This window comes from Pinus tabuliformis, chromosome 8 (genome assembly GCF_031772625.1).
Source record: "Pinus tabuliformis cultivar Carrire ecotype Pingquan chromosome 8, CPIR1, whole genome shotgun sequence".
Classification (NCBI taxonomy): Eukaryota; Viridiplantae; Streptophyta; class Pinopsida; order Pinales; family Pinaceae; genus Pinus; species Pinus tabuliformis.
The window spans coordinates 576,864,230-576,878,361 of NC_142294.1; the positions used below are offsets into that span (position 1 = coordinate 576,864,230).

Genomic DNA, 14,132 nt, shown 5'->3' on the forward strand with positions numbered 1-14,132 from the left:
AGTGCTAAAACATAGTGGAATTGGATCAAAAAATTAGAGGCTTTATGGAGAAAAATGTGGAAACATAATCATGCCCAGAATATCCAACAATCTATTAAAGTGGTTACAACCATCCTCCAAAATCATGCCTTTTCTTCAATTTAAGATACTTCCTTTCTAACCGCAGCAGCTCATCTCACGTTGATCCAAGTATTTGTGCTTTGAATGAAACTTATCGTTTCAACTTGGCTTGTGTTTTGTTACTTAGTTTATTTTCCAACTAACAAGATGAGGTCCTAACTTGGTCCCACAACAGTAATGGAATTACCCCAGAAATTGCACAATCCTTGAGGCCAACTAACCTTAATGATGGGAATTGCACAGTCCTAACCACTAGTGAGACTTGAGCTCAAAAAATGCACATTCATGAGGAGGCAACCCAACAGTGAGCCCATAACTTTCACAAACCTGACTGACCTAAGAAACTGCATTGTACACTGAGCCAGAAAGTTGCCTAGTTCCCAAAATTGCATTGTCTTTCATGACAATGTGTATGGAAAGTTTCCCTGGAAAAGAAAAAAAATAATAATAATAAAAAAATAGAACCTGTTGTGGGGAAAAGTATCCGACTCGGATGACCCTATCCCTACTCTAAGGGTGACAGTCCTTAGCAACAACTGAAAGTAAAGCTTTGATATTTTCCTTTATGAAAGTACAGAGAAGGAAGAAAAGATTGACCAACCGGTGTCTTTCGCTTTTGTCGATCCTGTCCTCTCTCTTTGTCTCTTGTTCCCAGCTCCTTGCTCCCTTTGCTAGCCCAGCTACACACGGGTCCTGCACAAACAAGAGAGGGAAACTACAAGAAACATGTACTCATAACTGATGCATGGATTAGAGTGAATCAGATATACAAGTAAATACAATACATCAATGCAATACAAGTATATAGGAGAACATTCAAAGCTTTATTGATAGAAGTAAAAGGGTTCTGAGAAGGTTACAACCATCAATGGCTCCAATCCAGCAGCACCTCCCCAGCAGCAAGAAATCTCCTCTTCTCCTCTATAAAGCAATCACCCAATAGCTCTAACTGTAAACCAACAGCACTTCCTTGCTTGCAAAAAATTCCAGCCTCTATAGACCTCATAGAAGAGCTCTATATATAGGAGAGAAGAAGAGAGGATGAGTCAGCTTGAGACTGACATAAAGCTGCCTTGTGTCCTCTCCCTCTTCAGTTAAACTTCAGTTCTTGAGTCCACTTGGAGATCCTTGCTTACACATGGAGATCAAGTACCTCTTACTCATCACAGGGCGAATCCCTTGAACCAAGTGTCAGTTTGGAAGCTTCCTGAGCAATTGACACCTTGCAGAATGATTGTGCCACTTGGCCAATCTCGCCCAGCGCAGGTAGCCTTCATTAGATTTGACTTTCAGCGCAGGTACAAGGAGGAGCAGTTGCATTCCAGCGCAGATGCTCAGTGGAGCAGCTGACATGATCCAAAAATAGCCTGTTTTTGAGTGTTTTTAGGTGGAGAACTGATGGGAAGTGCTGTGGTTTGCTGACCTTGTTCTTCTAGGGGTAAGAACAACATGTTTAGGGACTGAGGATCCCTGTAATTATCAACATTTCATGCTCCGTGCTGCGAGGCACAAAAATGTCTATAACAGTTGCCCCCTAAAGTATGAGGCCGTTTATCGGGTGAAATGCTTTACCTAGAGGGTCCAAAGTTCATTCCAGTGCTGAGGAGGCGCCCTGTAATACAATACAATACAATACATTATTTTTCATTCTGTTTTCATGATCTAGCTGAGGCGGGCATTCCCATGCTCAGCTTTATAAATACATTTTGGTACATATAACAGACGATCGTCTGATGGTAGACTGATAATTTTCTGCTGAAACTATCATCCTTTGAATAGGATGATCATCTGCTGCAATGATGTACATGACAAATGCTTTTATATCTTCTGAATATATATCGCAGCCCGGATGGATGAAACTAGATCCGGGGTCTTCAAACTCGTTCGATCTTCACTCTAAGTACAGGTCGATCCATGTGAGAATTGCGCTGAAGTCGAACACGGAAAGACATCGCTTGATTACCGGCCAATAATGAAAACCGTTAACAAGCGCGAGAGGAATCACCGATAATGATAATGACCCTCAAGGTACTGCAGTACAATTCACGTGGCGTGAATAAAGGACTTCGCGTCGAACGCCACGCAAAATCTTCTGGTCGAAGGTCATTGATGTATACCTGTCGCCGGAAGTGAGAAACTTGCCATTGAGGCATGCAAGCTTCAAAGTACTGATGGGGTTGTTCCTAGATCAACTTCTTGGATAATGAGCTGAAGTCGACAAGAAGCGATCCGTCAAAGGAGGGCCTTAATGAATCCCACATCAATGACACGGAACGGAGCTAATGATTTTGGAGGTGAAAACAAACTGTGACATATGATTCAGGGTGGCGATCATGAATGGATGAAAGATAATGTATGGCAGTGGATGGGACACGGTTGACACTTTCAGAATGACCTCTCTTGAACATATAACGACACTGATGCGATGGATCGTTAGCATTACCCCAAATGTGGATGGTTTGGCGAAGACCATGGTGATGAGACCGGTGAATGAAACAACCCAACCCGATGTGGAACGGAGGAAAAGTGTCATGTTCAAGAGCAACTTGCTACCATTAAGCTTTGATGTTCTCCCAATTTTTCCCCAGTCATCTCTGACCAGTACCTCTTTATTTTTGTCAAGCTTGAGGAGGATAACATATGCTTGTTCTATAACCTGCCCTTCAGGCAAGCCCATCGCTATGATTTAACGAGCTTAGCGATAGGGAAACTCGTTCTCGTCTAAAGACAAGTTTGTCGCTATTTAATCATTTTAACGAGTCTAACGACAAGGAAAACTCGGTCCTTTTCATTTTCAGAGAGTCTGAAAAGGTACATAAAGTCAACTCCAGAATTCCTTTTCCGTCATCTAATCCCTTAAGTCCGAAAAAGTATAAAACAATACAGAAGGGATGAATTTTCGATTGCTTTAACGAGCCGAACAAAAGAAGCGCTCGATCTTTTTGTGCAATAATCCCTCAGGTCCAAAAAGATTAAAATCTAGAGGAGGGATAGCGTTCCGGTTGTTTAACGAGCTGGAAGGCCAAAACTCGGCAAACTTTTCATATTTTACGAGTCAGTGAAAAGAGCTCAAAGAAGACTCGTCTTTTGAGGAACGAGTGATAAACAGGGATAGCAGCAGATTCCAGGTAAAAATTGGAATTTTCCAATCACGGTAGTGTCACAAGGATGGCTAGATGAAATCACTCTTCGCAGATGCTCCTCAAAATGGATAAACACACATATGGGGGTGAACGACCGGCCAAATGACAGTGGAGGTGATGGACGAAAACACGACCAAGGCTTTTAAGGCTTGATAAATTTACGATCGCAATGGTTATTTACCGAGATAGGTTCATTTTTTAATGAGCTTGAACTCCGGTGGAAACTTTTGCTCACACTTTTCTATTTTTTAACGAGCATAAATTTCGTGGTAAAACTGCTCGATTCATGGTCAAATTTGATTTTTTTACTTTTACTAGCTTTTCTCTTTTCAAATGTAGTACTTCACCATCAATTGATGCAACAAATCTTGTTAGAAATGGACAATATTTGCATGAAAATGAGATTATAACCCTAATATTTAACTTTAAACTGTGTAAAAAGTCATAAAAATGTGTTTTTACCTCTCATTTACCATTTCATTTGCATTTTGCTTGTTGGAGCTCTGGAGGTGCCTCTTCTTCCTTGATTTTCACCAGCTGATTTCGGGAGATTCTGTGGACGATTTTCGGCCCCGTTTGGACCAGGTAGGAGCTAAACCTTAGCCCTTCACTTTCATGGTTTCCTTTTTCAGTTTCATGCACATTTTTCAGGGTTTCTGAGCCTCAGGGATTTCATCAAGGCGCCCTAGCATCAGCGCAGGTTCTCCTTTCGAAACTTGCGCTGTATTTCAGGTGGTCTTAAGGAAGACTGTGCCTCAGCGCAAGGGAGAGACTCTCTGCCTGCGCTGGGCCTAGAAAAACTGATCCTGCATGTGATTTTTGATGATTTTTCGCCAGTTTTTCATCAAAATTAGGAACTTACTCCTTCTCTTGTTTGCTTGCAGGGAACTTTGAACAAAATGTCCCTTACATGGCGAGAACGAGAACATGAAGCAGAGGACATGGTTGCACTCCATGACCCGGTCACGGTGAACGCGCTTCGGAACTGTGGCCTACTGAAGTTCTTCCGTATCTCTAGTATGAGAGCACAGATTTCTTTACTGCAGTATATGCTTGATGCTTGGGATCCTATTAACCAAGTATTCCAGATTATGGGAAAAACCATCCCTTTGACCATAGAGGACATGTACTTCTTGACTAGGTTGTCAAGGCGGGGTGCCCCCATTTCTTTGTCAGGTACGGCTCAAGGGACTAATTCCACCAGAGACTATATTCGTCAGTATTGCCGGGAAGGTTCACAGCCGAGCAAAGATGGCAAGATCAATATCCATGACATCACTGACAGGTCTCTTAGATCCATTCTGTTTACTATTGGTAGGATGGCCGGTAGCGCAGCTTTACATGTTGCCAACAGATCTTACATGCAGCACGCCTTGGAGTGTCTCCAACCGAAAGTGTTTAACTGGTGTGATGCAGTACTTGTTCAGATGAAAAGTCAATTGACCAAGGTAAAGGACGGGAGGCTGAAGAACTTTGGATTTGGTTCTATTCTGACTGCCTTTGCCTTGGAGAAAATCCCATTGATGCAGCCTCAGTACATCATACTTGACTTGCCTTCTCCGACCGAGCCACGCATGCAGAGGTGGGTTGACCACATGTCCCGACATGCTGGTCAACCTCAGATTACTTTCACTGAGGCTTTCTTTAGGTGGTTCGAGCGTCAGGAGATGGCGTTTTCTGAGTATCCATATGTGGGTATGGACTACCGAGGTGATCCGGACTTGGTGCTACCGGATGGCGAGCAATGGGGCGCTATTGGTAAAATCTTTGACCATGTTACTGTTTATTGTTTTTACTCATGATGTTATTGTGCAAAACTGATCAAACTCTTGGGTGCATGCAGATGTTGGTCCTGTTCGTCCAGCAGCTCGTCCACGATCGCTAGTTGCTGCCCCAGCAGCAGAGCCTGCTAGGCGAGTTGTTATTCGCGACCTTGGTGATACTGAGATACTTGCAGCTGTGCAGGAGCAGGTCGAGAGCCTTACTCGTGGTCTTCCGGATGTACAGATTGACGAGTTACCTTTACAGTTGCAGCGGCACACTATTGGCGTGCCTAGACGATGGACTCGTCTCTTGCGCATGATTGCACAGACCGTGACGTACTTTCATGAGCACCACTAGGCTAGGGTGCCCCCTAGCATTTTTTTGAGTTCTAGGTCATACGACCAATTTTGTTTTGATTACAACACATCATGTATAAACTATAAACAGCTTTATATATTTTGATTTTCGGGGTTTATTCTGGTTTATTTGCAATCCACTTGCATAGCACCGATGCATCTCTCTTTTATATATGTTGCAAATGTCTATCTAATACATAGTTTGCTAATGAATCTGTTAATGTGTTCAAGTTTCTGGAAATATGCTGGTATTGAATTGAATCAAACTCTCTTTCCAAAATCTTAACCCTTAAAAACATTCGATAAATAGCTGGATTGCGGACTGAATATATACCAGTGAGTTGTAGTATCACAAGTTGTGAGTCTAGCCTAACAATTAGTCGGCGTATACCATGAGCGATGGTATCAGAGAGGAGTTCAATCAACGCGCTATACTCAGCGATGTTGTTCGTTGACTGTCCAATGCACACACCTCTGAAACTCACTAACTCGCCGCTTGGATCAAAAATGGCCCAGGCTGCGGAGGACAAATTCCGCGTACTACGACTCGCTCCGTCGGCATATCCCACATATGTCTCAGAATAATTCGACATCTGCAACAAACGAGAAGGGTGGATTACTAAACCGAAACAAACACTTTAGCGAAAACAAAATACAACAAAAGCACTCAGGTTACTATTCAGGCATAGTAACGCTTGAGGTACAACCCGTTGCGGGGTTGCGCCAGTGGTATCCCGTCATAATCCATTAACTCGTAGGCTCCCTTTGCTAACACCCTTTTAACAATATAAGGACCCATCCATAAGGACTTAAATTTTCCTGCTCCTAATTTGTCGGATTCTTGGTCGTAAAGCAAAACCAAGTCACCCTCAGAGAAGATACGAGGTTTGACATTCTTGTCGAACTGTGCTTTGACTCGTTTCTTATGGGCTTCGTTCGCCAAAGCGGCGTCACGACGGTTTTCATCCAACTGGATCAATTCCAAGAAACGAGCCTCTTCTTCTGAGGTTCCGGGGAGGAGGTCAATTGCGAGTTTAAGAGACGAAATTTCGCACTGGATCGGTAAGACTGCCTCCAGGCCATACACCAATTGGAATGGTGTGAACCCAGTGGCGTTATTTACCGAGGTTCGGTAAGCCCACAATGCTGAGTACAGGAGTAGGTGCCATCTTCTTTTGTGAACCCCGATCATCCTTTGCAACATACGCTTCAGGACTTTGTTGATTGCCTCAACTTGTCCGTTGGCTTGTGGATAATATGGGGTAGAGCTGTCGTGCGATAGCCCTAGTTTGGCAGCTAGCTCAACCATCATGTGATTGCGAAAATGCAATCCATGATCTGTCACTATAGCCTGCGGAACGCCGAACCTGGTGACTACATGATTAAAAAAGAAAAGGGCAGCTGTTTCACCAGTGTTATCCAATGTAGGCATCGCCTCGGCCCATTTGGTAAAATAGTCAACAGCGACTATAATATACCCATGCCCCCCGGTCGAGGTGGGGTTACATTGCATGAAATCGATGCCCCACTTGGCGAAAGGCCCAACAGCAACTATAGGCTGCAAAGGTGCGGGCGGTCTCCTGGTTTTGCTATCAAAGATCTGACACGCATGGCAACTTCTGACAGCTATTATGCAATCTTTAAACATAGTTGGCCAGAAATATCCTGCTCGTAAGATTCTTTGTGCTGTTGCATATCCAGATTGATGCCCCCCGCACGCGCCTGAATGACAATCATTCAGGGCTTTCTCGGCCTCCTCATGGGTAAGGCACCTCCTCAGAACCGTATCGACACCACGACGGTAAAGTGTATCACCGACGATCATGTAGTCTTTAGATTGGTATCGTATACGCTTCCGTTCCGAGTGTGAGGTATTAGGCCTAAATTTTTGGGTTTGGAGATAAACAATGATGTCTCCATACCACTCATCGCTTACTGATATCAGAAACAAATTTTCATCCACGATTGACTCTTCTGATGTTTCATCGTTGGACGACGATGGGAGATCGCACAATAATTCCGCGAAAACTAGAGCTTTCTTCGATTTGGATTTTACAAAATCAAGATCAAACTCTTGAAGGATCGCTATCCATTTCGAATATTTGCCCCCAAGCAACTGTCTCGACAGTATATACGTCATGGGGTTGCAATCTGACAGAATGATAGTTTTCCTAAAGAGGACATAATGTCGAAACCTTTGAATCGCTTGAACAGCAGCAAGCGCTAGTTTTTCAACATAGGAATATTTACTTTCTGTGTCATTTAAGTTTTTACTTAAATAATAAATAGGATGTTCAATTCCATCGACTTCTTGCACTAAGACCATCGCAATGGTCGTATCTGCTGCAGCTAGATACAGGTTAAAATCTCTTTGATAGTCTGGGGCGTACATTAATGATGCTCTTACTAGAGAATCTTTCAGAGCGTCAAAGGAAGCTTGCGCAACCTGGTCCCAGACAAAAGGTACATCCTTTTTCAAAAGACGAGTATAACCTTTGGCAAGTTCTGCGTAATTTGGAATGAACCTCCTCAGAAAGTTTGCTTTCCCTTGGAGTTTCTGAATCTGAAGCAAATTTGAAGGTGGAGGCAAATTAATGATTGCCTGAACCTTACAGGGGTCGAGACGAATCCCATCCTTAGAGACTACAAAGCCAAGTAAACGACCAGAACCGACGCAAAACACACACTTGTGCGGATTGAGTCTTATCTTGTAGTGTCGGCAACATAGAAATATTGCTCTCAAATGCCGCGGATGATCAGTCCGCTTCCGCGAATGAGCCGGAAGATCGTCGAGGTAAGGTTGAACGATGTTCTTGATGTCATGGAAGGCATAATTCATTGCCCTCTGAAACGTCGCTCCTGCGTTCTTTAAACCAAAGGGTAATTTTCGATAAGCGAATGTGCCCCACGGACAAATAAATGCAGTCTTAGACTGGTCCTGTGGGCAGATATTTATTTGATTTTACCCGGAGAATCCATCCATAAAGGAAAAGATTTCACATCCGGCGCATTCATCAATTATCTGGTCGATGAAGGGTGTAGGGTAGTTGTCCTTTGGACAAGCTTGGTTTACATCCCTATAGTCGACGCACACTCTTATCGTCCCTTGTTTTTTCATAACAGGGACAATATTCGATACCCAATCGGTTAGAGGAACCGGGTAGATGAATCCAGCATGGAGAAGTTTTTCAACTTCTGCCTTAATGGCAGCGGCTTTCTTGGGGTGCACCTGCCGAAGCCGTTGTCTTACTGGTTTGACATCAGGATACATTTTAATCTCATGTTCAACTATGCTCGAGTCAATGCCTGGCATTTCATCATATGACCATGCAAAGACATCTCTAAATTCGCGAAAGAGAGCACCATATATTTCCAGTTCTGAAGGGGAACAACTTTTGCCGACATGAATATTCTCTACAACATCAGATTTTGTCGAGATGTTTACGGCTACGGTCTCTTCAATATTGGATAGGTTTCGCTCTGAATCCACCGTATTTACAGTATTTGTTAGGAATTCAAACACTGAAGGGTGATATAGGTCGTGTTGAGTTTCTTCTTCACACTCTGGAAGAAGGGAACGATGGTGGTGATCATTCCATGGTGCCCCCTCAATCATCATTGATTGTAAGATTCCTTCGTCAGTCCCATGAACTTTTGACCATGGATCTAATGGGGTACCATATTCTCCAGACCTATCTACCCAAACGCTTGACGAGCGTTGATTTGGGCTCGCCTCCCATGCCTGAAATATTGATTGCTACAATATTTCTATAGGGCTAGGTGGCAAACACCACTTGATAATCCATGACGACTTTGTCTCCTGCGACCTTTGAAGAAGATACCATGTTGCATGTTGCTACAAACGGGATATTCCCTACATGGAAAGGAGGTGGCAACGCGAAAGTTCCCATCATTGTGGGATCTTTTAGCAAGCCTACTCCGATATCTTGTATTGAATGGTCGCTCCCATGGATCAGGGGAATGCTTCCAGTAACTTGTGAACCATTAGGGAGGAAATTCTGCTGGTCGACGACCGTAATCCCTCCTTCAAATGGGAATGCGATCTTCCTAAAATATGTCGACACTACAGCTGCCATGGCATATATCCATGGTCTTCCCAGTAGGATGTTATAGTCAAGATTGCCATCAATGACTTCAACATCAATTTCCACTGTTTTTCCTCCTAGTTCAACCTTAAAGTTATTTAGGATACCGTACGGAGTGTATGTCCTACCGTCAAATGCTTTCAATGTCGTCGAAGATCGCGACAAGGTTGGAGATCCAAGAGTTTTCCAGCAACTCATCGACATGATACATGTCGATGCTCCCTCATCAATAATCGTTCTATGAACAGTTTTGTTGAGTGCTTTCACTTGAATAAGGAAAGCTAGTTGCGCTGGTAACTGAGGATCATATCCTTTGTGATCAAAGGATACAAGATTGGAATCTTTAGGATCCACTCCACCAATTGCTGATAACAATGCCTGCCTTTGGGATGGACAATTTTGCAGTACCTCAAGAGTCGACATAGCAGATGGCGATTGGGCCAAATCTTCTACTATGTTATAATGCTGCGCCGCTCTGGCACGAGGATTAAATGTCGACTTGTGTACTACTCCCTTAGGTGGCTTTATTGTTAATTCATGCGTGAGGGGGGGTACAACTTCTGCCGAAGTTGTTGTCGAACTACTGGGTTGATCTTTCCCTTTGTCGTTCGACACCGGCGGATTCCCATAATCTTTATTCCTGGTCGAGATCAAAGCATCATTTTGCTTAGAAACCGACAACATAAGCACTTGAGACGGGGAAGCATTTCCACTATCAACCATATTTTGACCTGGGGTGGGGAATGGATCAGTCAACACAGCTGAAGTTTGGGAACTTTTAAAGAACCTCTTTAACTCAGCTTTGAACGGACAGTTCTTTGTCGAATGATTTTCATCACATATCTGACATGGATAAAATTGTTTCCCTTGCCCAGGAGGGTTTGAAGAAGTTTTTTGAGGGGATGACTCACCCTGTTTCTTCTTCTTCCCTTTGTTTTGTTTCTTCTTGCTTCCTGGTTGATTGGAGTTTTTGCCTTTATCCGTAGATACAGCATTTACCTCCGAAGCAAGAATCTCTTGATTTGCTTTTTGATTCGAAGTCTTACGGGCTTTCTTATTTGAATCCCTTGTCGACTTAGCGTTTGCAGTTCCAATCACGCCATCACCGGCATGAGAGTCACTATTTGATCCGGGAGGAGGAGGGATTGAAAATTCCGGTCTGGGGGCATCAGGTATCTTATCATAGAGCGTGCCCGACTGAGTATATACTAAGTCCAAATATTGAGCACGAGCAATAACCTACTCCTCTGTTACGACGCCTCCCTTGGCCACATCTTCTGTTATAGCAGGAAGAAGCGACTTTATAAACCACTCAGCCAATAGCTGATCTGGAACATAGGTCTTTACCATTCTGCGACGACGACGCCACTCATGTATATGATCTGATATATGTGTGGCCGTTGTCTGCTTGAAATTGGTCAAGATCTCTGTTCCAGTTTCGTACCTTATAGGTAACTGAAAGTGTGTTAAGAAAGTCGTGGCTAGGGAACTAAAATTGTCGAAAGAGGCTCTAGGTAATTCAATATACCATTTAGCCGCCGGACCAGTCAATGTCCTCTGGAAAAGGCGAAGCCTTATCGAATCATCATTCAAGGTATTCGACGAACACCACAGATGGAATGTCATCACATGATTCGACGGGTCTTCGCCAGGATTTCCATTGAATTTAGGAATGTCCGAAGGAAGTTTGTGAGGAATCGCTGGCCACCAATGGGCATAGGCGATTGGATCGTTCGTTAATCGATGTAAATCTGGTAATTCTAGGGTCGCCACGAATGGCAACTGCTGATTCAGGTTTGGCGAGGCGTACCCAGGATACGATGGAATCGCCTGAGCAGTAGGCCTTTGCATACCAGCATAATGCAACTGATGTTGATATGACTGATACGGCTGGTGGGCTTGGCCACTGTAAAGTGGTTGATTTAACCCGTTCTGAATATAGGGTTGCCCACTATTCGCAAAGATCTGTTGCTCAGATCCCTGGTATACCTGTTGAAACTGAGGTTGTTGGTATTGCACCATCCATGGTTGTGAAGCCATGTTTTGCTGTGCGACACTAACCGACGGACCAAGATGCGGGGTTGTGGTTCCCGTTTGTATCTGTGTCGTCCCGGCAGTTGGCGATTGTGGTTGTGTTGCAGGGTCAATGGGCTGTTGCATTACAACTTGGGGTTGACATACAACAGGCATCGATTGAACTTGCGACACGGTTACAATTGCTGGCGTCGTCGGGATACTAGACATAGGTACACACTGTTGCATGGAATATACAACTCTTGGTTGTTGGGGTAACATAGGTACCCAACCATTCGTCGTTACTTCAGTCAAACCTGAATGTTGTTGAAAACTGCCGTATGGGTATCCCCCCGGAAGGGGAAGTGAAAGGGCATATTGCCCCCCATACGGTAACAATCCGGAGCTCAAGGGTATAGATTGCCTTTGAGGACTGGATGGCCCAAACTGATTTCCAAAGGGATCAATTTGTCTAGTTTCAACATAAGAATTACCGGGTATTATACCGGAAGAACAAACTGGAACAGACCAAGTTGTCGTAATAGTCCCTGGGTGGACTCCTTCTAGCTGATGAGAGCTAGTCGGGACAGCTGGTATGATGGCAAACATCGTTGGATTGACAACAGGAGCTTCTGCTGTCGCTGTGTCATTTGGCACAGTTCTAGATGTCAACGGTTGCTCAGACATTTTAAGTCTATCCAATAAACTGCCTAACGATTCTACAGGAACTTCCTGTGGCGATGGACAAACTTCTGACGCAGAAGGAAAAAGAGCGGTGCCTACTCCAAAATGAGTTGGAGTATTTTCTTGCTGGTCCTCTACGATTTCCTCTATTTCGATCAGACCAAGAGGAAGAGGAAGACCATCAGGTCCGTAAAATATTTCTGCTGCCGAAGAAGGGGTTGCTTCGACAGCGACAGTTGTTTGAACAACAAGACTCTGTGGACCGGTTTCAAATGGAACTGGTTCAGTTATGCAAGTACTTGTCTTCAGACTAGGATCAGTACAAATGTCCCTCTGTTGCTGTTGAACTTCTTCAATAGAGGCAGGGATTCCAGAAATATCAGGAGTGACCAGAATCTCAGATGTTGTCAGAACTGTTGTTCTAACTTTAATGGGAGATTTTGACCCGGTCAAGCGAGTTCGCTTTGTCCGTACTACTCTCGATTCCGGAGACAAAGACGGTTGACTTGCAAGTCTCCTCGAACGACAGAGTTTTAATTGACTTTCCTCCACGGTTGCAGATTACTTGATCAACTAAAATACAAAAAGGGGAATTATGTTTCCGTATTGAATGAATTTTATTGGACGCTTTTAGACACAACTTTTCTTTTTCATGTTTTAAGAGTCGAGAAAAAGCTAAAGATGACTCTAGTCGCCTTCGATGTATTAACGAGCCCGAAGTGACAAATGCTCGGCTGGACCTTTTCAGTTATAGAGTTTGAAAAGGGCCAAAAGAAACTGCTCTGGAGATCTAGGCAGAGGGTGTGCCAAACCTTTCGCGAAACCACAGAATACGTTTTACGGTACGGGTGGTCGATCTTCGTGAATGTTGTGTTCACTGCATCGCGATCAGTAGGGCGGCCGACACGGCTTCCTAAGGATAAAGGATAAATGCTTATAGGGGTCTCCCAATATACGCGACGGTACGCGGGAGCACAAGTCCGTATTAGTGTTATCGTCCCTCAGGAGGAATCACCCACCTTCGTAGAGATCGACAATCACTACGTTTAACGACGCCGGAACACGTCTCTACCTAGACCTCTATTGTGAGCGTTATGTTACAAAGCGTTTTTAGATTCATTCAATATATTTTAAGTTGATCTTGTTTAGCAGTTTGTCTTTCAGGATCACCACGAGATGTATTGGTACAAATTCCTAAATGCAGCTAAAATGATAAGCAAGCTTTACAATCTTTTTAGCTTTGAAAATCCTAATTACTGAGGGGAGAGAAAAACATTATCTTTCCACACAGAGCACAAAGCACAAACTAATGCACTTTCTCCTAGATCAATCACGCAAACTTATCAAAATGCAAATGCAAGATGCATGTATTTCTTTTCTTTTCCCTTAATGTTGATGTAGACAAAAAGGAAATTGTCGTATAATTTTCGAATTCAATTTGAAGCGTAAACAAACAAGTTTTGTCTAAAATGAAAAGACGCCTTACAGGTACTTGTTTCGACACTAAAAATGTATGAATTCAAACCATAAGATGAAAAACAAACAAACTCGAACAGTTATGAACAGTAATAAAACTAGCTCTTAAGATCATAAAGACACTTTTACAGTTCAGGATCTAAGAGGCCACAACTATACCGGTTCGCTTTTCACAATGGGAAACTGTAACTGAAGCAAGAAATACTGAAAGAACAATCACAGTTTCATCACACAACTGAGGCGGAATAATGTCAAGGAAAGTTGGTTTACAGCAAGTACAATGACAAGCAATCAGCAGCAAAACAACAGTGAAAACAGGGCTAAGACACAGTGGGAAACCTCAGGAAGACATAGCCTAACTGGATCAGCGCAGGCTCTGGTCTGTCAAATTGACTCTCAGCGCAGTTCCCGAAGGGAGTACCTGCGCTGGAATGTAGACTGCCTATGGGCAGCCTGCACTGAGACACGAG

General features: G+C 43.6%; 1 protein-coding gene across 1 annotated transcript in view; it reads right to left on the reverse strand.

The window, feature by feature from the left end:
- Window positions 1-456: 456 nt before the first annotated feature.
- Window positions 457-14,132, reverse strand: part of LOC149236796 (uncharacterized) — a 52,471-nt gene continuing 38,795 nt past the window's right edge. Inside the window, exon 2 of the mRNA XM_089369032.1 lies at window positions 457-545. Coding sequence (XP_089225158.1) covers window positions 457-545 — 89 coding nt within the window. The remainder of the gene's footprint in view (window positions 546-14,132) is intronic.